Here is a 25,795-nt window from a genome sequence, read left to right on the forward strand (position 1 = left end):
GCTTTCTCTCGGCCGCGCTTCGGCTCTCGCGGGCGTCCGGCGCGGGATTGTAACTGCCTGGCGGCGGGAGAAGTAGCTCTCGAGCCAAGGGACGTGCGACTACCCTCGCGTGGTCATGGAGGCGCGGCGGCCGCCGCTACGCGCGACGACTTCGGCCCCTGGCCGGAGCCGAAGGCTACTGCTGCTGCCGCTGCTGCTGTTCCTGCTGCCGGCCAAAGCTCTGCGGGGCTTGGAGGTGGAGGAGAGGCCCCGAACCCGCGAAGAGGAGTGCCACTTCTACGCGGGTGGACAAGTGTACCCGGGGGAGGCGTCCCGGGTTTCGGTCGCCGACCACTCCCTGCACCTCAGCAAAGCCAAGAGTAGGTGGTGCCCCGCCAAGGCGGGGTGACCGGTGGCAGAGGGAGGCGGGAGGTGGGGAGGGCCAGGAGACACGTGTACCCTGGTTACGGTGGCTACCCGGGGGCCTGGCTTGGGCGGCACCCCCTGGGCTGCCTTCGGTCCCAGGGAGAGCCTGGCTCTCTCCTTGGGGGATGGGGGGGATGGAAGGGGGTGCGAGGTGGGAAGAAAGGGATGGGTTCCACTAATCAGATTTTGGAAGAAGTAGTGGTTACCCCCGAAACCACAGATGAGGGAAAGAGGATGGCACTGGTCCGGGGCTTGCAGGCGACGAGGATGTTGTGCAAACTGAAACACTTCCTCAGACATCGCAAAGAGCCTGCAGCACGTCGCGTCTGTTCTGCGATTTCGGGGAAGAATGCATTGATAAGTTGAATAATGATTCACAGACAGTTTGATTGAACAGAAAAGTGGCTAAACAGAATGCTCAGGGCAAACGTTTCATTTTTCTTTTTTCTTTGATTGTTGTTGCATCTTATAAAGAAGACTATTAAAAGCCACCTTCCCAAAGACCTGTGTAGTTAATGGGTATCCTTTGTGTTTCTCAGAAATGAGGAACTTGTTACAGGGTGTACTTTGGAGGCTCTTTGTACGGAAATGGGAAAAGGGAGGTTAGAAGTAATGCATTTGGGTTGATGATAAACCTCGTGGCAAATTTGTGTCCTGCCAATTTGGCTTGATTATTTGCATTTCTGTCCAGTGTACACAACTAATGGCCACTTTCAGGAAGGACACATCAGACTAAGTAGATACTGAGAAAGTTGTGGCCTGCTGCATCTGGATGTTAAGATTAGCCCCAAAAAAGTGGCTAGGGGCTAAAGGATAAAGACTGTCCCTTACTCGCTTTTTTTTTTTTTTTTTTTTTTTTTTTTTTTTTTTGCGGTACGCGGGCCTCTCCCCGTTGTGGCCTCTCCCGCTCCGGAGCACAGGCTCCGGACGCGCAGGCTCAGCGGCCACGGCTCACGGGCCCAGCTGCTCCGCGGCACGTGGGATCCTCCGGGACCGGGGCACAAACCCGCGTCCCCTGCATCGGCAGGCGGACTCCCAACCACCGCGCCACCAGGGAAGCCCCCTTACTCGCTTTTAAGCAACTTGCTTTTTCTACTGACCATTTGGCATTCTGAAGATGTGTATTTGGCTTTTGTGGTACAGTTACAGAATGCTCCTTGCCCAGGTTCAGTGAAAAAAAGTAGTGCTTCACAATTATGAATCCCCAGTGTTAAATTGCATGTTGTTATGGCTTAGGATGGAGTGGGAGTGATAAATGAGAAAAACTGTTTCGCCTCCTTAAACATCTGCAGTTCTTTCCTACTGAAAGTTATCTTTAGATTTTTGTTTTTAAAAAAGCTAGTGTTGCACTTCTAAAATCGTATTTCCAAGTCCCATTGGTTTTACTTGCCTGGGAAGATATTTTGAAATATGTCAGCCAGTTAAGTGTTTACTGGCATTACATATATTTTTCATAACAAATCCCATCCAAGTCTGCACACGGAAGCAAAAAATAGTAGTAATAATAGATTTCCCTCTACCAGCAAACCTTTTCAAGTTTTAGGTATTTGCTATATTTCTCTCATGTGTAGGCTCATCTAGAATTAAAATTACAAGGACTTTTCACTCATAAAATGGAATGTTATGGCATTATTAAGTTCAGACTTTCAAATAATTTTTAGTAACATGAAAAACTTCATGATCTACTGCTCCCTTTTTTAAAAAGTGGGGCACAGGGCTTCCCTGGTGGTGCAGCGATTGAGAGTCCGCCTGCCGATGCAGGGGACACGGGTTCGTGCCCCGGTCCGGGAAGATCCCACATGCCACGGAGCGGCTGGGCCCGTGAGCCATGGCCGCTGAGCCTGCGCGTCCGGAGCGTGTGCTCCGCAACGGGAGAGTCCACAACGGTGAGAGGCCCGCGTACCGGAAAAAAAAAAAAAAAGTGGGGCACAACGTGATCCAAATTTATGTGTTTAAAAAAGACTGGAAGGAAAGACATCAAAATGTTAACAGTAGTTAAATTATGGGGGTTATGGGGAGAGGGGATTTATTCTTCTTTATACTGCTCTGCATTTGCTTTATTAATTATATGATTTATATTCGGGACAATTTTTGTTTGTTTTTTAATACATGCAAGGGTTTGCTTTGGGAATTCCATTTATAGATCTTAGCATACTGCATTCTTTTTGCTCTATAAACTGATGACAGTTTTTTTTTGAACTAACACTACAGTTCTTAAATCAAGGACCCAAAATTTCCCAAGGAAAAAAAAAAAAAAGCAAGCAAGCAAACCATATCCAGGATATGAGGGCCTGCCTTTCCACCACCTTGCCAACATTGTGTTATCATTTAACAAATCTTACCCAATTTGCTAAGCCAGATAATAACAATAAAGTATTCTATCAGTGTTTAAAAAAGAAAAAAGAACCCAAAATTTCCAAAATCAAGATTTTCAGAACAGAATTTTTCAGTTTTATTGGTTTTCCCAATATGCTAAAATCATTAAGGACTATCATTGTAACACATTTTTTTAATTATAGTTAATTTATTATAGAATATTTATTTGATTTTATTTATTTGGCCACGCCACACCACAGGGCGTGTGGGATCTTAGTTCCCCAACTAGGGAGTCTTAACCACTGGACCACCAGGGAAGTCCCTGTAACACATTGTTACAATTATAAACTCACACTTGAGTAGCATTTTAAGTAATGTATATAAAGCATATATAGTTGTGTATCCTTCTGCTATCTAATTCTCCCTCCTAGCCTTTACCAAATCATATCAAGATATTTCTGGCTCAAGATAAGGAATCACGTGTTACATATTTTTTTTGGGGGGGGGGAGGTTGTTTTTTACTCCATTTTACTAAAAATATGTTTTCAACTACAGTAAAATGAAAGCAGGCAATCCTCTGGTATTTCCTGAAATACATCCTTAGGAAAATAACCTCTTTAGATCTAGAAACTTGGCCTCTTTATAAATTACCTTGCAAAATAGAAAATATTTCTCAATGATGAAATAAAAGATTATTCTTATAAATCTAAAAACAAAAAATAAAAAACAAAAAAAAAGTCAGCTGAACTCTACAGTGTGCTTAGTGACATAGTCTGTTTACATTATGATGCAACTCCTTATCTGGGCAGGGACTGCTAGCCAACAGATCATGCCCCACCAGGCGTCTGCAGGCTACTCTTTGAGTAGCACTGTACATATGGGGTAGGAATAAACACCTAACACTTCAGTTTAAGCAGGGTTCAAGCTAGACTCAGAGAACATGAATGTTTGTGTGAAATGTTCAGGGTATTTTTAATCCCTTCTTGCAATCAATCAAAAAACTAGTTTCTATTCTGTATACACAACAAATAAGGCACATAGTAGAAGGTGGGGGTGATTTTAAAACTCAGGATCCTTGCCCACTTTAGGAAGTTTGCCACCTGAATAGAGAGAAAAACTAATGCCAAAAAAACCTACTTATACTTAGGCATTAATGATAAAGGCCCAATAAATGATCTGTGTAGACCACAAGAGCTCATACGTGCAGCTGGGGGAAAAAGCTCTGAGGCGATCTGCCAAAGCATCAAGGTAGAGGGAAAATGTAAGCAGGTTTTTTTTTTTTTAACATCTTTATTGGAGTATAATTGCTTTACAATGGTGTGCTAGTTTCCGCTTTACAACAAAGTGACTCAGTTATACATATACACATGTTCCCATATCTCTTCCCTCTTGCGTCTCCCTCCCTCCCACCCTCCCTATCCCACCCCTCCAGGCGGTCACAAAGCACCCAGCTGATCTCCCTATGCTATGCGGCTGCTTCCCACTAGCTAATCTATTTTACGTTTGGTAGTGTATATATGTCCAAGCCTCTCTCTCACTTCATCCCAGCTCACCCTTCCTCCTCCCCATATCCTCAAGTCCATTCTCTAGTAGGTCTGTGTCTTTATTCCTGTCTTACCCCTAGGTTCTTCATGACATTTTTTTTCTTAAATTCCATATATATGTGTTAGCATACGGTATTTGTCTTTCTCTTTCTGACTTACTTCACTCTGTAGGACAGACTCTAGGTCTATCCACCTCATTACAAATAGCTCAATTTCGGTTCTTTTTATGGCTGAGTAATATTCCATTGTATATATGTGCCACATCTTTATCCATTCATCCAATGATGGGCACTTAGGTTGTTTCCATCTCTGGGCTATTGTAAATAGAAAAGAACATCATATATTTTTCTTTCTTAGTTTCCAAGCCAGCACCTTATTGGGAAGGAACAGCTGTGATAAATGGAGAATTTAAGGAGCTGAAGTTAACTGATTATCGTGGGAAATACCTGGTTTTTTTCTTCTACCCTCTTGATTTGTAAGTAATACATGTACATAGCAGCTAGTAAAACCTCAGTCATTATCAGTCATTATTCAACAACATCAAATAGTTAGAAATTATTTTATTTAGCACTTGTTCTTAAAGGGAAAATTGAGATGAGTTTTTTCAAGAAGGTAACATCTTGAATATATTTCAGAATCATAAACCATTGATCCCAGTACTTATATCTACATGATTGTGTTATCAAAATATAATCATTAGAGGAAAGCCACATTTATATTCATTAAGCTATACTTACTAAGGCAAGAAAATGGACTGAGAATATTTTAGAAAGCATTTAATTGCAAGACTTATGCCACAAATCTGTTTCTCTGTTAACTTGAATGTTTATATGCCTTTTTCTCTGGTGATGCCATTTAACTATGGTTTTACTATTTTTATTCTTTGCTACATCTGTTGCTTTTCTGTGATTTGAACATTTTCCTGAAAATACTGGATATGCTTAAGGAATAATACCTATTAATATAAATTATGGTTATGGGGGTAGTTCTCTTACTTTAACTCTGGCAGTGAGCACTTTTGTAGATAGAAAGTTGACTCAAAGTAAATACTCTTGGAACTTTAGTCACATTGAGGATTTAACTTTGAGTGTTTTTCAAATTCCATGAAAGCGAAAAGATACCAAAGAGAGTTATCCCAACTTTTATCTTTTTTGTTTGAATATATTTTTTGGTTACAAAAGTAAATAGAAGATTCTTCTGTCTTTGCCACTGTATATTAAGGTCGTTTTTACATGAGGAGTAATCTAGAACTAAGTAAATATATTTTAAACTTGCAGGGAGGATATACTTAAGCTCATATCTTTAGGTTGTCTCTAGGCCAGAGGTCAGCAAAGTTTTTCTGTACAGGGCCAGATAGTAAATATTTTAGTCTCGAAGTGATCTTCATTGCAACTACTCAGTTTTGCCTTTGAAGCACAAAACAGTCATAGACAATACTGAATGAGTGTTGTGCTCCGTTGAAAGTTTATTTACAAAAAATAAGATAGGCCAGATTTGGACTGTGAACTGAAGTTTGCTGACCCCTACTCTAAATCCAAATCGAATTCTCATAAAAATTTGTACATTGAGGCTAAAACAAATCATGAATCTGCATAATATGTAATATTTTAAATTAGTAAGAACTTGCTTCTTTCTAATCAACTTGTACTATGGCTTGACTAGCTAAAATGTATTATATAACTTAACTTCAAATAGAAACCAGAAGTAGAAATTTTAATATATATAAAATGATAGGCCTTCTAAATTCATGCTGTAAAACTGAAAAGCAACACATATTAAATATATTTGATGCTAAACCTGAATTTTGAAATTAGTGTAACATAGACAAATATGCTGTTTCTCCAGTGTTATTTAAAACTCCATAATGAATAAGATATATCTAATTAGAGCATGATGTTAGCAGTGGTCTTCTGGGGCAAGGAGCTGAGAGAGCTTCTTTCTGTTGTTTCTGTGTAATGCCTGCCGGACTGGGCCTGGTTAGAGAAGGAAGAATCCTGGGACATTTGCCACAGTCTGCAAGGAGGAAAGTCAGAATTCTGCCAAGATTCTGCAGAATTTCAGTTTTCTGCCTAAACTTTAAGTTAGGCCAGTGTGTCTCTAGGTAGCATTTCTTGGAATAATAGGAAAGAGGGCAGGGGCCGATCATTCCTACCTTTTGGAAAATATTAAAAATACATTCATAGGCCAGGTTTCCAGGGACATAACCTGGATTAGAATTGTCTGCTTGCATATGGCAGTCCTCCACTCGAACAACTGAAACATTTGAAAAGCCTGTGTTGGGCTGTGGTAGGAACTTGTCCTGTAAGTCTGTTTTTCAAACTTTCTTGACGATGACACATGGTAGGAAATATATTTTTCATTGCCGCCCAATACACTTATACGTACAAGGTAATATTTAGTCTGTATGCACCGGTATAGTCATGCTCCTTAAAATACTGAACAACTTCCATACCAACGCCCTCCCCAAGTTGCCCCTCCCACCTAGTCCCTTTCAGAAACCTCCAGAGAGAGCTAAAGCCAACCTTGAGTTAAGGTGGTTAAATATTTTTAATATCACTCCTGAATACACACATATATATGCACTTATATATAAATATATATGCTTTATAACTTACCCTTACTGTGTGCGATATATGTGTGATCATACTTTCTATTTCACTTTTTTAAAATGTTGGTTGGAACTCAATAAATTGGCTTAAGGAGTCCCTATCACTGCTTGAAAAATACTACCCTAAGGTAATATTCTCTAAATGTGCCCTTCTGACAACAGGACTGGGAGACGAGGTAGTAAGTAGAAGAGGACCTTATCAAGAAAGGGAGGGGGGTGAGAGAGTATTTCCTCATCTCCAAAATAGAGATAGATGCATCTAGCTCATAGGGTTGGCATAGGAAGGTTAAAAAAAAATAGTGAAACAATGTAAAATTTGTATTGATCCTTTGAAAGCTATAAAGCACTATATAAAGTATTATTGAATAAAAGCTAATAAAATGGGGGATGCTGCCATAAGGGAGAAGAGAACATTGGTTGACCACTGATCCATTAAGTTATAAAAGTAAAGTTTATCAAGATGTAATTGGGAACTCTGTACTTTTTAAATTAAATGAGATTTGATCAAATAACCATTTTTTTAGACTACTCCCATCTTGAGAAGCTTCATATATAAAATTGTTCTTAATGTGTGTTTTTATATACTAAAGGTGTTTATAAAAACAAAATCATTTGAAACTAAGTATATGTGTATTTAGAGAATAATTTTTTTTTTTAACTTTCAGCACTTTTGTGTGTCCAACTGAAATCATCGCCTTTGGTGATAGAATTGAGGAATTCAGATCGATAAACACTGAAGTGGTAGCATGCTCTGTTGATTCACAGTTTACCCATTTGGCCTGGTCAGTATCTTAAACTTAATATTTGTAGGGAAAAAAATGGACATACTCTTAAATTATGGGCAGACAACTCTTAACATGACAGGAATATAGAGGAGCTCCAGTGGCACAGTCAGTTAGTGCATGATACTTGTGTGACGGGAATATAGTTATTTATCAGACAGTTCAGGAATAAATTTATCTGAGAGCTGCTAGTTCAACGAAGGTACAGTAAAAATGCTTCAGGATTTTATAGGACATTTCAAATTTGGGGAAAAAAAAGTTAAATTCAAAAGATGTAATATCCATAGCAAAAACCACTGAATTGTATGATTACTTTATTATCATAAATTGGGTAACCTTAATCTGGAGAAATAAAATCTAAAATACTATGTCTCTCTGTTACCCAGTTGTCTAGTATTAAGTCAAACTCAAAATAGCTTTTATCATTACTTTTTAAGAAGCAATGAGTTTTTAAATTAATGCTTTAAATAATTTTTAAAAATTCATTAAACATGAAAAGATGCTCTGCCTAATTAATTGCAGAGAATTTACAATAAAATGACAAGAGATGACATTTTTTTCCTCTGTCTGGCCAAGAGTTCAAATATTTAAGAATTTCATCCAATGTTGATAAAGGTGTGAAGAAATGGTACTTACACAAACACAGTTGATTCAGCATTTCTGGAGAGCAGTTAGGCAACATGTTTCAAACATTGAAATGTTCATGTTGATGTGAGTTTTGTTTTATAAATTTATTTATTTATTTTTGGCTGCGTTGGGTCTTCGTTGCTGAGCACGGGCTTTCTCTGGTTGCAGCGAGCGGGGGCTACTCTTCGTTGTGGTACGCAGGCTTCTCACTGCGGTGGCATCTCTTGTTGCGGAGCATGGGCTGTAGGCTCGCGGGCTTCAGCACGCAGGCTCAGTAGCTGTGGCTCATGGGCTCTAGAGCTCAGGCTCAGTAGTTGTGGAACACGGGCTTAGTTGCTCTGTGGCATGTGGGATCTTCCCGGACCAGGGCTCGAACCCATGTCCCCTGCATTGGCAGGCGGATTCTTAGCCACTGCGCCACCAGGGAAGTCCCTAATGTGAGTTTTCAATAGCATCCATAATTTTGTTCACAAAATTTTTGCACAATAAAGATTGTGCAGAATTATTTTGCTTTTAAAATTTAACATTCAATTCGTTAAAGTAACAAAGTCAAAACAGGTTTTTCTCCATTTACAATTATGTATATAAATATATATACATGAATATATTTGTATATATAACTGTAAATATATATAAATTATAATTGTAAATTATACATACACACATATATGTATGTGCGTATATGTAAGTAAAAGTTTAATTGGTTCAGGAGCTACAATTTAAATTTAATTTAATTTCCTTAAGTAATTGATTCTCTTAAGTATTTTAAGATGCAGTTATATATTTAATATATTTAAGCATCTGTTTTCAGACAAACTTTCCCAAGAACTTAATTCTTGCAAATCTAATAAATAAATAGGTGTGTCTTAAGTCCTTTTAAAATGTTTCTTTACTAGTTATAAACTAAAATTTCAGATTACACATTTTGAATTGGAATCATAAAGTGAATCTGTTATTTTAACATGCCAAATCTCTTAAACATTATAATTTAGTATACAAATATATACTGATTATTTCTTAATATAAAAATATTAAAACTATGGTTTGAATTTGCTTCATCATTTCTATAGTAATTCTAAATCTTTGCAGGATTAAAACACAAATCCACTAAGGAGAAAGTTATGTCATCCCAAATAATTTGGGATTGCTTTCCCAAGGAATTTTGGGGGATACATTCTCAGCTGGATAGGTTTCATATCAACCAGAGATTTCTACTTGGATGTCAGAACTGGGGCTGCCAACATCTGGAGCCACAGTTCCCTGTTTCCTAACGGCTACGTCAGTGTCCTACCATGAGGGCCCCAACCCACATCCTCCAGTTTCAAGTTGCAGAATACTTAAATCTGAAGACTGATGAGTCTGAGATTACAGCTGACTTCCTTGCTGCTTCAAGTGGACTTGGCATTTCTTGTCTCTCAGAATATTAAAATGCCATCCAGTTGTATCGTGCTTATCTCACAAGGCTTTGTCTTGCAATCACAATTCTAAGGTTATGCTTATGACAGTGCATATCCTTTGATCCATAATTCCACTTCTAGGAATTAATCAGACAAGTATACAAAGTTGAGAATTATCAGGATTTTCCAGCAGTGTTTATAAAAGCAAAAAAAAATGGAATCAGTTTAAATGACTGTCAGTAGAGATTAGTAACATATATTATGTCTGTACATTAAAAATGTGATGTATATCTCCATATTTAGTGTTTAAAGGATATGAATATATTGTTAAGGGAAGGGAGAGGCAAGAAAAATAGAATGTATATTAGCCTTTGTTAGAGAATGTGTGTGTTGTGTGTTTGTGTGCATATGCAAAGAAAGAGTGCTGTTTTAATATATGCCATTTACTTAACCCTGAAAGGTGAATTTTCTGTTACAGGATTAATACCCCTCGAAGACAAGGAGGACTTGGGCTGATAAGCATTCCACTTCTTTCAGATTTGAACCATCAGATCTCAAAGGACTATGGCGTATATCTGGAAGACTCGGGCCACACTCTTAGGTACCTTTCAGTGGTTTTACATTATGACAAATATGAATATATTTGTAATCCTCCTTGAAATGGAGTTAGAAGATACAAGGTTTGATCAAGAAATATTTGCTCTGTTTGCAAAAATGTTGTAGATACCGTTAAAAATAATTGGTATGTGCCCAACTTAAGCTATGTGAGTGTCACAGACTGTTAGAGCCAGAAGATTATTTAGAGGTCTTTGACCAACCCTGTCATTTTACATAAAAAACAGATTCAGAGTTCCATGGACTTAGCCAAAGTTACTACAGTTAATTGCAGAGCCCAGACATGAACCCAGGTCCCCAAATGGTTTGTCCATTTCTTTCTCCTCTTTTCCATACTGACTCTAGTAATGGTTTTTCTAAATACAAGTATCATAGTATTTATTTAGCAAACCTGTGTCTTTGGAGTAGGAAAAATTAAGGAAATATTTTACCCAACAACCCTCACTGAGTTACTTGAGTTAATAAATACTGATAGAATTCTTTGAAAAAAAGGGCAACTTCAGCTTGAAACAGTTTTAATTTTCTTATATATTGTTGATTTGCTTTGCAGTGCTAAGTTTTTTTAATGTTTTATGTGAAGGTGTCAGTATTTTATAATCCTGTGGGTTTCATATAACAGCTTTATTGAGATATAATTCACATACCATACAACTCACCCATTTAAAGCATACAATTCAGTGGTTTTTAGCATATTCACAGAGTTGTGCAACCATCACCACAATCAATTTCAGAACATTTTCATTGCTCCAAAAAGAAATCCCATCCCCATTAGGAGTCACTCCCCGTTTCACCCAGTCCCCCTCCCCTAGCCCTACACAACCACTAATCTACTTTATGTCTTTCGAGTTGCCTATTCTGGACATTTCATAGAAATGGAATCCTACAGTATCTGCTCTTTTATGACTAGCCTCTTTCACTTAGCACAATGTTTTCAAAAAAGGTTCATCCATATTGTATCATGTGTCACTACCAAGTTCCTTTCTCTCTTTTTTTTTTTTTTTTTTGGTACTTGCCAAGTCTGTAATGGTTTCTGCCTAGAGTTTATTACTAAGTTAACTCCCGAAGAGTAAATATGCCACTAAAAAGATTGAGGCACTTTTAAAATTTAGAATTATTTGAACATTAACCAAGTAAAATTATCTAATATTAGCTATTTTATGTGATTTGAACCAAGTTTGTTTTTTTAATTTTTTATTTTCATCAAAGTAATATATGCACATAGTTTTTAAAAGTCACATTTTCTTAAACAGTCCTCTCCTTACTCTTAGCCCTGCTTCATGGAGGAAGCTGCTTTCAGCCCTTTAGCTACTGCTTGCACTATTTGACTCCATATTTCTTTTTTTTTTTTTTTTAAACATCTTTATTGGAGCATAATTGCTTTACAATGGTATGTTAGTTTCAGCTTCACAACAAAATGAATCAGTTACATATATACATATGTTCCCATATCTCTTCCCGCTTGCGTCACCCTCCCTCCCACCCTCCCTATCCCACCCCTCCAGGCGGTCACACAGCACCGAACTGATCTCCCTGTGCTATGCGGCTGCTTCCCACTAGCTATCTACCTTACGTTTGGTAGTGTATACATGTCCATGCCTCTTTATTGCTTTGTCACCGTTTACCCTTCCCCCTCCCCATAGCCTCAAGTCCATTCTCTAGTAAGTCTGTGTCTTTATTCCTGTTTCACCCCTAGGTTTTTCATGACATTTTTTTTCTTAAATTCCATATATATGTGTTAGCATACGGTATTTGTCTCTCTCTTTCTGACTTACTTCACTCTGTATGACAGACTCTAGGTCTATCCACCTCATTACAAATAGCTCAATTTCGTCTCTTTTTATGGCTGAGTAATACTCCATTGTATATATGTGCCACATCTTCTTTATCCATTCATCCGATGATGGACACTTAGGTTGTTTCCATCTCTGGGCTATTGTAAATAGAGCTGCAATGAACATTTTGGTACATGACTCTTTTTGAATTATGGTTTTCTCAGGGTATATGCCCAGTAGTGGGATTGCTGGGTCATATGGTAGTTCTATTTGTTGCTTTTTAAGGAACCTCCATACTGTTCTCCACAGTGGCTGTATCAATTTACATTCCCACCAACAGTGTAAGAGGGTTCCCTTTTCTCCACACCCTCTCCAGCATTTATTGTTTCTAGATTTTTTGATGATGGCCATTCTGACTGGTGTGAGATGATATCTCATTGTAGTTTTGATTTGCATTTCTCTAATGATTAGTGATGTTGAGCATTCTTTCATGTGTTTGTTGGCACTCTGTATATCTTCTTTGGAGAAATGTCTATTTAGGTCTTCTGCCCATTTTTGGATTGGGTTGTTTGTTCTTTTGTTATTAAGCTGCATGAGCTGCTTATAAATTTTGGAGATTAATCCTTTGTCAGTTGCTTCATTTGCAAATATTTTCTCCCATTCTGAGGGTTGTCTTTTGGTCCTCTTTATGGTTTCCTTTGCTGCGCAAAAGCTTTTAAGTTTCATTAGGTCCCATTTGTTTACTTTTGTTTTTATTTCCATTTCTCTAGGAGGTGGGTCAAAAAGGATCTTGCTGTGATTTATGTCATAGAGTGTTCTGCCTATGTTTTCCTCTAAGAGTTTGATAGTTTCTGGCCTTACATTTAGGTCTTTAATCCATTTTGAGCTTATTTTTGTGTAGGGTGTTAGGGAGTGATCTAATCTCATACTTTTACATGTAGCTGTCCAGTTTTCCCAGCACCACTTATTGAATAGGCTGTCCTTTCTCCACTGTACATTTCTGCCTCCTTTGTCAAAGATAAGGTGACCATATGTGCGTGGGTTTATCTCTGGGCTTTCTATCCTGTTCCATTGATCTATATTTCTGTTTTTGTGCCAGTACCATACTGTCTTCATTACTGTAGCTTTGTAGTATAGTCTGAAGTCAGGAAGCCTGATTCCTCCAGCTCCATTTTTCGTTCTCAAAATTGCTTTGGCTATTCGGGGTCTTTTGTGTTTCCATACAAATTGTGAGATTTTTTGTTCTAGTTCTGTGAAAAATGCCAGTGGTAGTTTCATAGGGATTGCATTGAATCTGTAGATTGCTTTGGGTAGTAGAGTCATTTTCACAATGTTGATTCTTCCAATCCAAGAACATGGTATATCTCTCCATCTATTTGTATCATTTTTAATTTCTTTCATCAGTGTCTTATAATTTTCTGCATACAGGTCTTTTGTCTCCTTAGGTAGGTTTATTCCTAGGTATTTTATTCTTTTTGTTGCAATGGTAAATGGGAGTGTTTTCTTGATTTCACTTTCAGATTTTTCATCCTTAGTGTATAGGAATGCCAGAGATTTCTGTGCATTAATTTTGTATCCTGCTACTTTACCAAATTCATTGATTAGCTCTAGTAGTTTTCTGGTAGCATCTTTAGGGTTCTGTATGTATAGTATCATGTCATCTGCAAACAGTGACAGCTTTACTTCTTCTTTTCCGATTTGGATTCCTTTTATTTCCTTTTCTTCTCTGATTGCTGTGGCTAAAACTTCCAAAACTATGTTGAATAAGAGTGGTGAGAGTGGGCAACCCTGTCTTGTTCCTGATCTTAGTGGAAATGCTTTCAGTTTTTCACCATTGAGGACAATGTTGGCTGTGGGTTTGTCATATATGGCCTTTATTATGTTGGGGAAAGTTCCCTCTATGCCTACTTTCTGCAGGGTTTTTATCATAAATGGGTGTTGAATTTTGTCAAAAGCTTTCTCTGCATCTATTGAGATGATCATATGGGTTTTCTCCTTCAATTTGTTAATATGGTGTATCACGTTGATTGATTTGCGTATATTGAAGAATCCTTGCATTCCTGGAATAAACCCCACTTGATCATGGTGTATGATCCGTTTAATGTGCTGTTGGATTCTGTTTGCTAGTATTTTGTTGAGGATCTTTGCATCTATGTTCATCAGTGATATTGGCCTGTAGTTTTCTTTCTTTGTGACATCCTTGTCTGGTTTTGGTATCAGGGTGATGGTGGCCTCGTAGAATGAGTTGGGGAGTGTTCCTCCCTCTGCTATATTTTGGAAGAGTCTGAGAAGGATAGGTGATAGCTCTTCTCTAAATGTTTGATAGAATTCGCCTGTGAAGCCATCTGGTCCTGGGCTTTTGCTTGTTGGAAGATTTTTAATCACAGTTTCAATTTCAGTGCTTGTGATTGGTCTGTTCATATTTTCTATTTCTTCCTGATTCAGTCTTGGCAGGTTGTGCCTTTCTAAGAATTTGTCCATTTCTTCCAGGTTGTCCATTTTATTGGCATAGAGTTGCTTGTAGTAATCTCTCATGATCTTTTGTATTTCTGCAGTGTCAGTCGTTACTTCTCCTTTTTCATTTCTAATTCTATTGATTTGAGTCTTCTCCCTTTTTTTCTTGATGAGTCTGGCTAATGGTTTATCAATTTTGTTTATCCTTTCAAAGAACCAGCTTTTAGTTTTATTGATCTTTGCTATCGTTTCCTTCATTTCTTTTTCATTTATTTCTGATCTGATTTTTATGATTTCTTTCCTCCTGCTAACTTTGGGGTTTTTTTGTTCTTCTTTCTCTAATTGCTTTAGGTGCAAGGTTAGGTTGTTTATTCGAGATGTTTCCTGTTTCTTAAGGTAAGATTGTATTGCTATAAACTTCCCTCTTAGAACTGCTTTTGCTGCATCCCATAGATTTTGAGTCGTCGTGTCTCCATTGTCATTTGTTTCTAGGTATTTTTTGATTTCCCCTTTGATTTCTTCAGTGATCACTTCGTTATTAAGTAGTGTATTGTTTAGCCTCCATGTGTTTGTATTTTTTACAGATCTTCTCCTGTGATTGATATCGAGTCTCATAGCGTTGTGGTCGGAAAAGATACTTGATACAATTTCAATTTTCTTAAATTTACCAAGGCTTGATTTGTGACCCAAGATATGATCTATCCTGGAGAATGTTCCATGAGCACTTGAGAAAAATGTGTATTCTGTTGTTTTTGGATGGAATGTCCTATAAATATCAATTAACTCCATCTCATTTAATGTATCATTTAAAGCTTGTGTTTCCTTATTTATTTTCATTTTGGATGATCTGTCCATTCGTGAAAGTGGGGTGTTAAAGTCCCCTACTATGAATGTGTTACTGTCGATTTCCCCTTTTATGGTTGTCAGTATTTGCCTTATGTATTGAGGTGCACCTATGTTGGGTGCATAAATATTTACAATTGTTATATCTTCCTCTTGGATCGATCCCTTGATCATTATGTAGTGTCCTTCTTTGTCTCTTCTAATAGTCTTTGTTTTAAAGTCTATTTTGTCTGATATGAGAATTGCTACTCCAGCTTTCTTTTGGTTTCCATTTGCATGAAATACCTTTTTCCATCCCCTTACTTTCAGTCTGTATGTGTCTCTAGGTCTGAAGTGGGTCTCTTGTAGACAGCAAATATATGGGTCTTGTTTTTGTATCCATTCAGCCAATCTGTGTCTTTTGGTGGGAGCATTTAGTCCATTTACATTTAAGGTAATTATCGATATGTGTGTTCCCATTCCCATTTTCTTAATTGTTTTGGGTTTGTTATTGTAGGTCTCTTCCTTCTTTTGTGTTTCTTGCCTAGAGAAGTTCCTTTAGCAGTTGTTGTAGAGCTGGTTTGGTGGTGCTGAACTCTCTCAGCTTTTGCTTGTCTCTAAAGGTTTTAATTTCTCCATCAAATCTGAATGAGATCCTTGCTGGGTAGAGTAATCTTGGTTGCAGGTTTTTCTCCTTCAACACTTTCAATATGTCCTGCCACTCCCTTCTGGCTTGCAGAGTTTCTGCTGAAAGATCAGCTGTTAACCTTATAGGGATTCCCTTGTGTGTTATTTGTTGTTTTTCCCTTGCTGCTTTTAATATGTTTTCTTTGTATTTAATTTTTGACAGTTTGATTAATATGTGTCTTGGCGTATTTCTCCTTGGATTTATCCTGTATGGGACTCTCTGTGCTTCCTGGACTTGATTAACTATTTCCTTTCCCATATTAGGGAAGTTTTCAACTATAATCTCTTCAAATATTTTCTCAGTCCCTTTCTTTTTCTCTTCTTCTTCTGGAACCCCTATAATTCGAATGTTGGTACGTTTAATGTTGTCCCAGAGGTCTCTGAGACTGTCCTCAGTTCTTTTCATTCTTTTTTCTTTATTCTGCTCTGCAGTAGTTATTTCCACTATTTTATCTTCCAGGTCACTTATCCGTTCTTCTGCCTCAGTTATTCTGCTATTGATCCCATCTAGAGTACTTTTAATTTCATTTATTGTGTTGTTCATCGTTGCTTGTTTCATCTTTAGTTCTTCTAGGTCCTTGTTAACTGATTCTTGCATTTTGTCCATTCTATTGTCCATTCTATCTCCAAGATTTCGGATCAACCTTACTATCATTATTCTGAATTCTTTTTCAGGTAGACTGCCTATTTCCTCTTCATTTGTTAGGTCTGATGGGTTTTTATCTTGCTCCTTCATCTGCGGTGTGTTTTTCTGTCTTTTCATTTTGCTTATCTTACTGTGTTTGGGGTCTCCTTTTTTGCAGGCTGAAGGTTCGTAGTTCCTGTTGTTTTTTGTGTCTGTCCCCAGTGGCTAAGGTTGGTTCAGTGTGTTGTGTAGGCTTCCTGGTGGAGGGTACTAGTGCCTGTGTTCTGGTGGATGAGGCTAGATCTTGTCTTTCTGGTGGGCAGGTCCACGTCTGGTGGTGTGTTTTGGGGTGTCTGTAGACTTATTATGATTTTGGGCCGCCTCTCTGCTAATGGGTGGGGTTGTGTTCCTGTCTTGCTAGTTGTTTGGCATAGGATGTCCAGCACTGTAGCTTGCTGGTCGTTGAGTGAAGCTGGGTGCTGGCGTTGAGATGGAGATCTCTCGGAAATTTTTGCTGTTTGATATTATGTGCAGCTGGGAGGTCTCTTGTGGATCAGTGTCCTGAAGTTGGCTCTCCCACCTCAGAGGCACAGCACTGACTCCTGGCTGCAGCACCAAGAGCCTTTCATCCACAGGGCTCCTTAATTTGGGATGATTGGTTGTCTATTCAGGTATTCCACAGATGCAGGGTATATCAAGTTGATTGTGGAGCTTTAATCCGCTGCTTCTGAGGCTGCTGGGAGAGATTTCCCTTTCTCTTCTTTGTTCTCACAGCTCCCAGGGGCTCAGCTTTGGATTTAGCCCAGCCTGTGCGTGTAGGTCGCCGGAGGGCGTCTGTTCTTTGCTCAGACAGGACGGGGTTAAAGGAGCCGCTGATTCGGAGGCTCTGGCTCACTCAGGCCCGGGGGTAGGGAGGGGCACGGAGTGTGGGGCGGGCCTGCGGCGGCAGAGGCCGGCGAGACGTTGCAGCCTGAGGCGCGCCTGTGCGTTCTCCCGGGGGAGTTGTCCCTGGATCCCGGGACCCTGGCAGTGGCGGGCTGCACAGGCTCCCCGGAAGGGCGTGTGGCTAGTGACCTGTGTTCGCACACAGGCCTCCCGGTGGCGGCAGCAGCGGCCCTAGCGTCTCATGTCTGTCTCTGGGCTCCGCACTTTAGCCGCGGCTCGCGCCCGTCCCTGGAGCTCTCTCAAGCAGCGTTCTTAATCCCCTCTCCTCGTGCACCAGGAAACAAAGAGGGACGTAAAAGTCTCTTGCCTCTTCGGCAGTTCCAGACTTCTCCCCGGACTCTCTCCCGGCCAGCCGCGGTGCACTAACGCCCTGCAGGCTGTGTTCACGCCGCCAACCTCAGTCCTCTCCCGGCGCTCCGACAAAAGCCGGAGCCTCAGCTCCCAGTCCCGCCCGCCCCGGCGGGCGAGCAGACAAGCCTCTCGGCTGGTGAGTTCCGGTCGGCCCGATCCTCTGCGCCGGAATCTGTCCGCTTTGCCCTCCGCCCCCCTGTTGCTGTGCTCTCCTCCGCGGCTCCCAAGCTCCCCCACTCCGCCTCCCGAAGCCTCCACCCGCGAAGGGGCTTCCTAGTGTGTGGACACTTTTCCTCCTTCACAGCTCTCTCCCGCTGGTGCAGGACCCGTCCCTATCCTTTTGTCTCTGTTTAGTTTTTTCTTTTGCCCTACCCAGGTACGTGGGGGGTTTCTTGCCTTTTGGGAGGTCTGAGGTCTTCTGCCAGCGTTCAGTAGATGCTCTGTAGGAGTTGTTCCACGCGTAGATGTATTTCTGGTGTATCTGTGGGGAGGAAGGTGATCTCCGCGTCTTACTCTTCCGCCATCTTCCCCAGGCATCTTGACTCCATATTTCTAAATAGTATCTTATATAATACATCTCCTGGATATATCAATTTTGCTATTATTTTTCATGGTAAATAGGACTTTATCTTTCTTACATCATCCCCAAATTAATTTTCCCAGTATAATGTGTCACAATTTTGGATTAAGTCAATATTCAGTGTTTATATAAATATTATTCACTGCTAAACTTTTAAGTGTAGTGTGCTGAAGATTACCTTCCCCTGTGGCAGATATTTTTATTTTCTTGTAGCTAATAAACTACTTCATTTCTTTCGTTCCCTTAGTTTTCTATATATCCATCACTAATTATTCCTAAATTCCACACCTGGATTGTAACCCCTCTAAGTACTGCATTTTTCCTCTGTCAGTTTTTTTCCTCCATCCTCCTGCTTCCAGTCAGACTGATGGCTCGCTAGGCCTGCTACATAGCTGTTGTCCTAGCACTTTATGCACCAGCATCCTGGGACGTTCCTTCACCTCTTCTCTATTAGATACCCAATTTTCTGGCTCCCATGCCTGCCTGCCTTCTTTATGTAATCCTTTGTTATGGTGAAGCACATCCTCATAGCTTCCTAATACAAGGTCATTGGAAGGTAAAATGCTTGAGGGCCTTCTGTGTCTGAAAATGTTTTTATTCTGCTCTCATGCTTGATTAGTAATGTGGCTGGGTGTAGAATTCTAGATTGAAAGGCATTTTCCTGTGGACATTTGAAAGCATTGCCCTGATACCTTTAGCTTCTGGGGCTGTTATTGAGATGTCTGTTGCCATTTTAATTTCATACTTTTTGTAAGAATGACCTGTCTCTGTTCTGTGGAAGAGACATATATACATATTACACCAAGTATGGCAAATGCCTTAGTCTCATAGTCTACCAAAGAAGCAGTTCACACAATCAGAACAGAAAACAGAAGCTACAATTTGCTACCAAAGAAAAGGCAGATTTGTTTTTGTGTGGTGTGTGTTGGTATGATGTGCCTTACAGAGGCAAGGTCAAAATTTCCCATCAGGGTCACTTACTTCAGAACAGACTTGATCACCTTTGATGAGAATTTTCAACTGTAAAAGTAGTACATGAAAGGATACCCATATGAGTAGTAATTAACAATTTTGCCTGAGTTTGGCCAAGTTGATCTGGTCTAAGGAGATTGAGCCCTAGTTAGTTCAGACGTTGAGTTGCTCATTCAAAAAAGGTGTTGTAGAATGAGGAGGAACACTTCAGTAATGTTTAACATGATTATGGAATAAGATTTCATGTAACAGATATGTAATGCCATGTATTTCTACTAAATATATATATATCATCATTATTTTAATACTTGTACACAAGCAATTAGCCCTAGTACCCGAGATCCTTTTCTAATCCAAAGTAAGTATTGGGTTGAAATCCATATTGACTGAAATAAATAGATAGTAAAATCCTTTGACAATTTTTATCTCTAGTATACTTTAACTCTTAAAGTGCCACCCCGATCTCAATAGCAGGTCTTTTAGGTCGAACTATCTCATTATTCCCCAGGCCTTAGTAGTGAATCACATATAGAAAGATTCAGAAGGAAAGGCAACTTCATATTGGTGACTTTATCTTTTTCCACCCCTGAAAAAGGAAATACAAAGACATTCTAAACAGCCAGTGATAAGAAACATGGATCACTCCTTCACCCAAAGGAAGGCTTTGCTAGGTAGTTCAATCATTTCATTTACAGTACAATCCCAAACCTAGTACACGTCAAGATTCAACTGATAATACTACAGTACATTTCATAGACAAAAACAAATTATTAAAGCTACCGTTTAACAGTGATAATCCCAAAATATACAGTAGGTAAGTGTGGGTATGGGGGTGTGTGCATGTGCATACCAGTCAAGTAGGTAAGTAGTGAGTTTTTGGTTCTGTATAACATCCTTCTGTGTGAGCGGTACAGGGATTCATGTTAACTAATATTTTTCTTCTTGACTGAGAACAAATGTCCTCACTTTTACCATTCTTATGTTTTACAGAGGTCTCTTCATTATTGATGACAAAGGAATCCTAAGACAGATTACTCTGAATGACCTTCCTGTGGGTAGATCTGTGGATGAGACACTGCGTTTGGTTCAAGCATTCCAGTACACCGACAAACATGGAGAAGGTGCCCTTCCCTTCTAACCATCATAGCCTCTTGATTTTTTAGTTTGAGCGATACTAGCATAATTAGTTTGGTTTCTTATCTTACAAGTAATTTTCATGGTTCCAAAGTCTTCTGATTGTTTTCAGATTATTAGGTCTTTTAAGCAGATCAAATTATAATTTAAAGTGCTTTTAACAAAATATCACTAATATTTTCTACTTACTGAATACGATGGACAAAATATTATTTTCATAGTCCTTTTGGTTAAGCTCAGAGAAGTTTCTGCTACTGTAATTTTCCAAATTATGTTTCTATAAACTTAAAATGCACCAGCCAATCTGGCAGTATCTAGTAACGTAGGTTTTATTTGCATGTTTACATTATGTGATTTAGCTTTTTTTCCTCAAAGTAATTCAGAAATCCTTAAGGTTATTCAGTATCACACTGGTAACCTGTCATTTCATCCTTTCACTTCAAGTTTTTGTAGTAGCCAAATGGAAGAGGTCAGATCTTCTTAAAATAGAACACATGTTATATATTCCTTTCAAACGTGTAACTCAGTGCCTGAGTCAGGGTGCACTCTAAATCAAGGGGAAATCCTACCTTCCAAATAATGTTAAAGTCTTTTTTGACAAACAGTGAACCATGGCATCAGTACAAAATACTGCAGGACATAGCAGATAAGCTTAAGGGAATGTACATTCAAGGAATTTTTGCTGTACCAAGACCTTTCAGTTTACCAGATTCCCAAACTTTCCAACTGTATTAGAGGAACACTCAATTTGGTTTCTTCTATTGTAAATGTAACTAAACATAATTGACAAAAGTGAAAATAGATTAGCTGCCTGCTGATAAGCTCCATGACTAAAATTTCTGGCTGCAAGCCAGTAAGCTAACAGAAGTCAACTGTCCTGTAGCAATGTTCTCATTAATATAGGCTCTATTTTCAGTTTCATTTGGAAAAAGAAAACACAAGAGCTGCTAAAGAGAACTGAACTCTGTTTTTAAACTGTCTTTTGCCAATTTTTGTTTCTTTCAGTCTGCCCTGCAGGATGGAAACCTGGTAGTGAAACAGTAAGTCAAATTGATTTTTCTGTTAAGAGGATGGCTGGGGCAAAAAAAAAAAAACAAAAAAGCCAACCCTAGGATAATCTTTCCTTGTAAAAGAACTCCCTTGATTTTGTAAATGAAGTAAACATTGCTAGGCAGAACTCATAAGACTACAGACATTCTTTGGACTGTACGGAGAGTAGCTGCAACTGGGAAAGCAGAATATGGGGCCTGACGCTGTGAATTTTAAAGCCAAGTATACAGAGAAAGATACCATTAAAAAAGGGGAGGGGGACAGTGGAGACGTGGTAGAATCAATTCAGGGCAAAGAAGACAGGCACAAGCAAAACCTTCAGTGTATATTAAAAGCTTTTAAGAAAATCTGGCTTACTGGGGGCAGACACCAAAAACAACGGGAACTACGAACCTGCAGCCTGCGAAGAGGAGACCCCAAACACATTAAGTTAAGCAAAATGAGAAGACAGAGAAACACACAGCAGATGAAGGAGCAAGGTAAAAACCCACCAGACCAAACAAATGAAGAGGAAATAGGCAGTCTACCTGAGAAAGAATTCAGAGTAACGATAGTAAAGATGATCCAAAATCTTGGAAATCGAATGGAGAAAATACAAGAAACGTTTAACAAGGACCTAGAAGAACTAAAGAGCAAACAAACAATGATGAAGCAACACAATAAATGAAATTAAAAATTCTCTAGAAGGAATCAATAGCAGAATAAATGAGGCAGGAGAACAGATAAGTGACCTGGAAGATAAAAGCGTGGAAATAACTGCTGCAGAGAAGAAGAAAGAAGAAAGAATGAAAAGACTTCAGGGCAGTCTCAGAGACCTCTGGGACAACATTAAACACATCAACATTTGAATTATAGGGGTCCCAGAAGAAGAAGAGGAAAAGAAAGGGTCTGAGAAAATATTTGAAGAGATTATAGTTGAAAACAATCAGATTAATTAACAAATCCATCATCTCACAGTTAGCCTTTTTTGTGTGGGGTGAGAAGGCTTAAGATCTACTCTTCTAGCAAATTTCAGGAATACCAACAGTATTAACTATAGTCAACCGTGCTGTGCATCAGGTCCCCAGAACTTATTCATCCTAAAACTGAAGGTTTATACCGTTTGACCAGCGTCTCCCCATTTCCCCCAGCCCCAGCCCCTGGCAACCACCATTCTACTCTGTTTTTATGGGCATTCATTCAACAGACATTCCTTGAGCACCTGCTATATGGCAACTATTCGAACTTGGATGATAGCCAGATGATACTTACTAGTGAACACCATAGCCAATGTCCCAGCCCTCAGAGTTAACGTTCTAATTTCAGTTGTGGCCAATGCTTTTAGAAACAGGTTGATGGGAGTTGGTGAGACAGTGCCTGGGATGGGGATAAAGTGGTCAGGAAAGACTTTTCAGATGATATTTGAGCTGAAACGTGAGTGAAGAAAGGGAGCCAGTCGTGCATGGAGCCGTGCAGAAAGAGCATCAGGGGCAGAGGCCCTGAGGCCGGTAGCGGCTCAGCGTGGCGGGGGAGCAGAAAGGGTTGGCGCGGGCAGAACGCTGAGCTGTGGGAATGGGAGAGGACGCCAGTGTCCCAGTGCACGGAGGGTTGGAGTCCCATGAGTTGACTGAGCAATGTGGAGTCCCTCGTGACCACAGGGAGGGCAGCAGGTGGTTTGAGGATAGGGCAAGAAGGAAAGAAGGAAAGAAAACAGCTAGAGAGGGAGGTGTAGGATCAGAAAAGGTTTGGTGGTGGCGTTTCTTTGAAGACAGATGAATTTTTCATCTCTATTGCACAGGCCTCCTGATTTGTCTCCCCGACCTCAGTTTCTCTCCTCTCCAACACATGTCATTCTGCAGACCGGAACCTCTTAGTGGCTCTGCAGTACAAAGTCCTCATGCTCGGGCACAGCCTTCAAGCTTCTGCATTCTCTCGTTTCACTGCCTCTCCCTGGTCATCATCCCATGATTCACACACGCACACACACATGCACACATGCTATGCTCCCACCAAATCACGTGACTCATCTTTCCCCAAACTAAGCCCTACTCTGTCACGCTTTTGTGCCTTTGCTCAGGTCTTTCTTTCTGTAGCCTGGAGTACCTCTCTCCCCTTCCCTAAATTCCCCAAATTCTTCTTTCAAGACCAACTTAAATGCTACTTCCACTCTGAGGCCTTCCCTGATGCCATCTCAGCCTCTGTTGAGTCACAGAGCCTGTGTCCTAGTTTTGTGTGTTGCATCAAAAGCAGTTATGTACACGTACATCTTCCCCACGTGCTTGTACGAGCCTCCAAGGCGGGGACTTCGGTGGTTACCACTGGATCCCCCACTGTGCAGCATACTGTCGGCACCCGGTTGTTATGCCATAAGTACTCTTGAATTGAATTGGAATGCAGAGAGATTATATATTGGCAAAGACAAAATACTCCTGGAGTGATGCCTGAAATTAGGTAACATTTATTTTATGCTGAAGAAAATGCATATAGAACTATCATAAGCTGATTACAATAAAGTACAAGGTTATTTTTTTATATAGGGATAAATGTACTTTACCTGTAACTAGCAAGTAACAGTTAATGTGAGAAATTAGAAACCTAGGTGGTTTCTAAGGCTGTAACGCTCTAGGAGGGAACACTTTTTCTTTCAGAGTATTTGTCCATTCACTAAATAGGTACTCGCGTTGTTTTTAGAGTACTTCTTTTACTTTGCGGTTTGAGATTAAAAGGTTACAGTTCTGGACCTCCAAGCAATCCATTTGAACCCACTGCCCCCTTTTCAGGTTGTAGCATATCATCACTTCATCAGCAGATAATTTTAAAAATACATTAACATCTGTAGCCATGCTCTCTTAACATGTTTGATTTTACACCATACCTGAAGATGCCATGAAAGCCTGGTGGCAAAGAGAAGAGCTGTAAGTAAATTTGAGGTGCTTGAGTACAGATGTTAATTTACTAGCAAACTATCTGCCTTCTGGGAGAGCTGAGATTAGCAGGACAAATCCGGTTTTTCCTAAATATATATGATATAATTTGGTACACAAAATAATCTTTATCTTTAGTCAAGAGATACGCAACTAATGTCAGACTACTGTTGATATACTTTGGCTTTTAAAATGAATAATTTGCTTTTTTTCTTTAACAGATAATCCCAGATCCAGCCGGAAAGTTGAAGTATTTTGATAAACTGAACTGAAAAATACTTCCTCAGGTCATGATGTTTGAAACTTCTCAGTAAAGTTCACTGTTTGTTTTGTTACCACATTGTGTTGCAGTAGTAATTTCTTGAATAATATAAAAATCCATGTCAGGGTCCAAAGATATTTAGTGTTTGGTAGACACTGATGCCAAAAGGTAGGCAGTTATTCTCTATCTTTCCAAAATACAAAAATGTCAGACTGACTCAAACTCGTAACAAGAGTAATAACTAACATTTATGGAGTACATGCCATCTACCAGGCATTGTGTTAGGAGGTTAGGTGTATTATTTCACTTAATCCTCACAGGAACTCTTTGAATTCTTTATTTTACAGATAAGGAAACAGCTAGCTAGCAAAGGTAGACTCAGTCTTTGAACCCAGACAGGCTAATTTCTAGTTTTGGGGCTGTTACCCCTCCACTGTGGCTCACCTCTCTGTACCTTTGAGGGTGGCAGGAAAGAATAGGTTGTGAGCACAGTCACCTTCTATAGAGTCTGGTAGGGACGGTGAACCCCAGACTCTCTGTATACAACATAAAGCCCCTTGGTTACTCCTTTTTTCTAAATTTACATTTACAGCTTGTACTAAATTTATAAGTAACAACTTACATGTTTATATTAACAATGGGAGTTCCTTGGTGGCCTGGTGTTTAGGATTCCGGGCTTTCACTGCCACGGCCCGGGTTCAGTCCCTGGTCGGGGAACTAAGATCCTGCAAGCCACGTGGTGCAGCCAAAAAAAAAAAAAAAAAAAAGGTATTTAGTTTAACAGAAGTTGAATCCCTAAGTATATGTAGCCAGCTGTTCACAAATGACCACATATACAGCTGAACTCCAGTGGTACTTCGTCACCCCAGTATGGCAATGGCTTTACTATAGTTATATACATGCCATGTAGTTTAAGGGAACTGGGACCCGAGAGCATCTGCCTC

General features: G+C 39.6%; 1 protein-coding gene across 1 annotated transcript; it reads left to right on the plus strand.

Moving 5' to 3' along the window:
* PRDX4 (peroxiredoxin 4) lies at positions 1-24,941 on the plus strand. Its single transcript, XM_082681287.1, has 7 exons — positions 1-359; positions 4,623-4,740; positions 7,539-7,655; positions 10,158-10,280; positions 20,493-20,623; positions 21,642-21,676; positions 24,811-24,941. Exons 1-7 carry the CDS (start codon positions 116-118, stop codon positions 24,859-24,861), a joined length of 819 nt encoding a protein of 272 aa, XP_082537413.1. The 5' UTR covers positions 1-115; the 3' UTR covers positions 24,862-24,941.
* The last annotated feature ends 854 nt before the right edge of the window (positions 24,942-25,795 follow it).

Source organism: Grampus griseus, assembly GCF_964374135.1.
Source record: "Grampus griseus genome assembly, chromosome: X".
In the NCBI taxonomy this organism is placed as follows: Eukaryota; Metazoa; Chordata; class Mammalia; order Artiodactyla; family Delphinidae; genus Grampus; species Grampus griseus.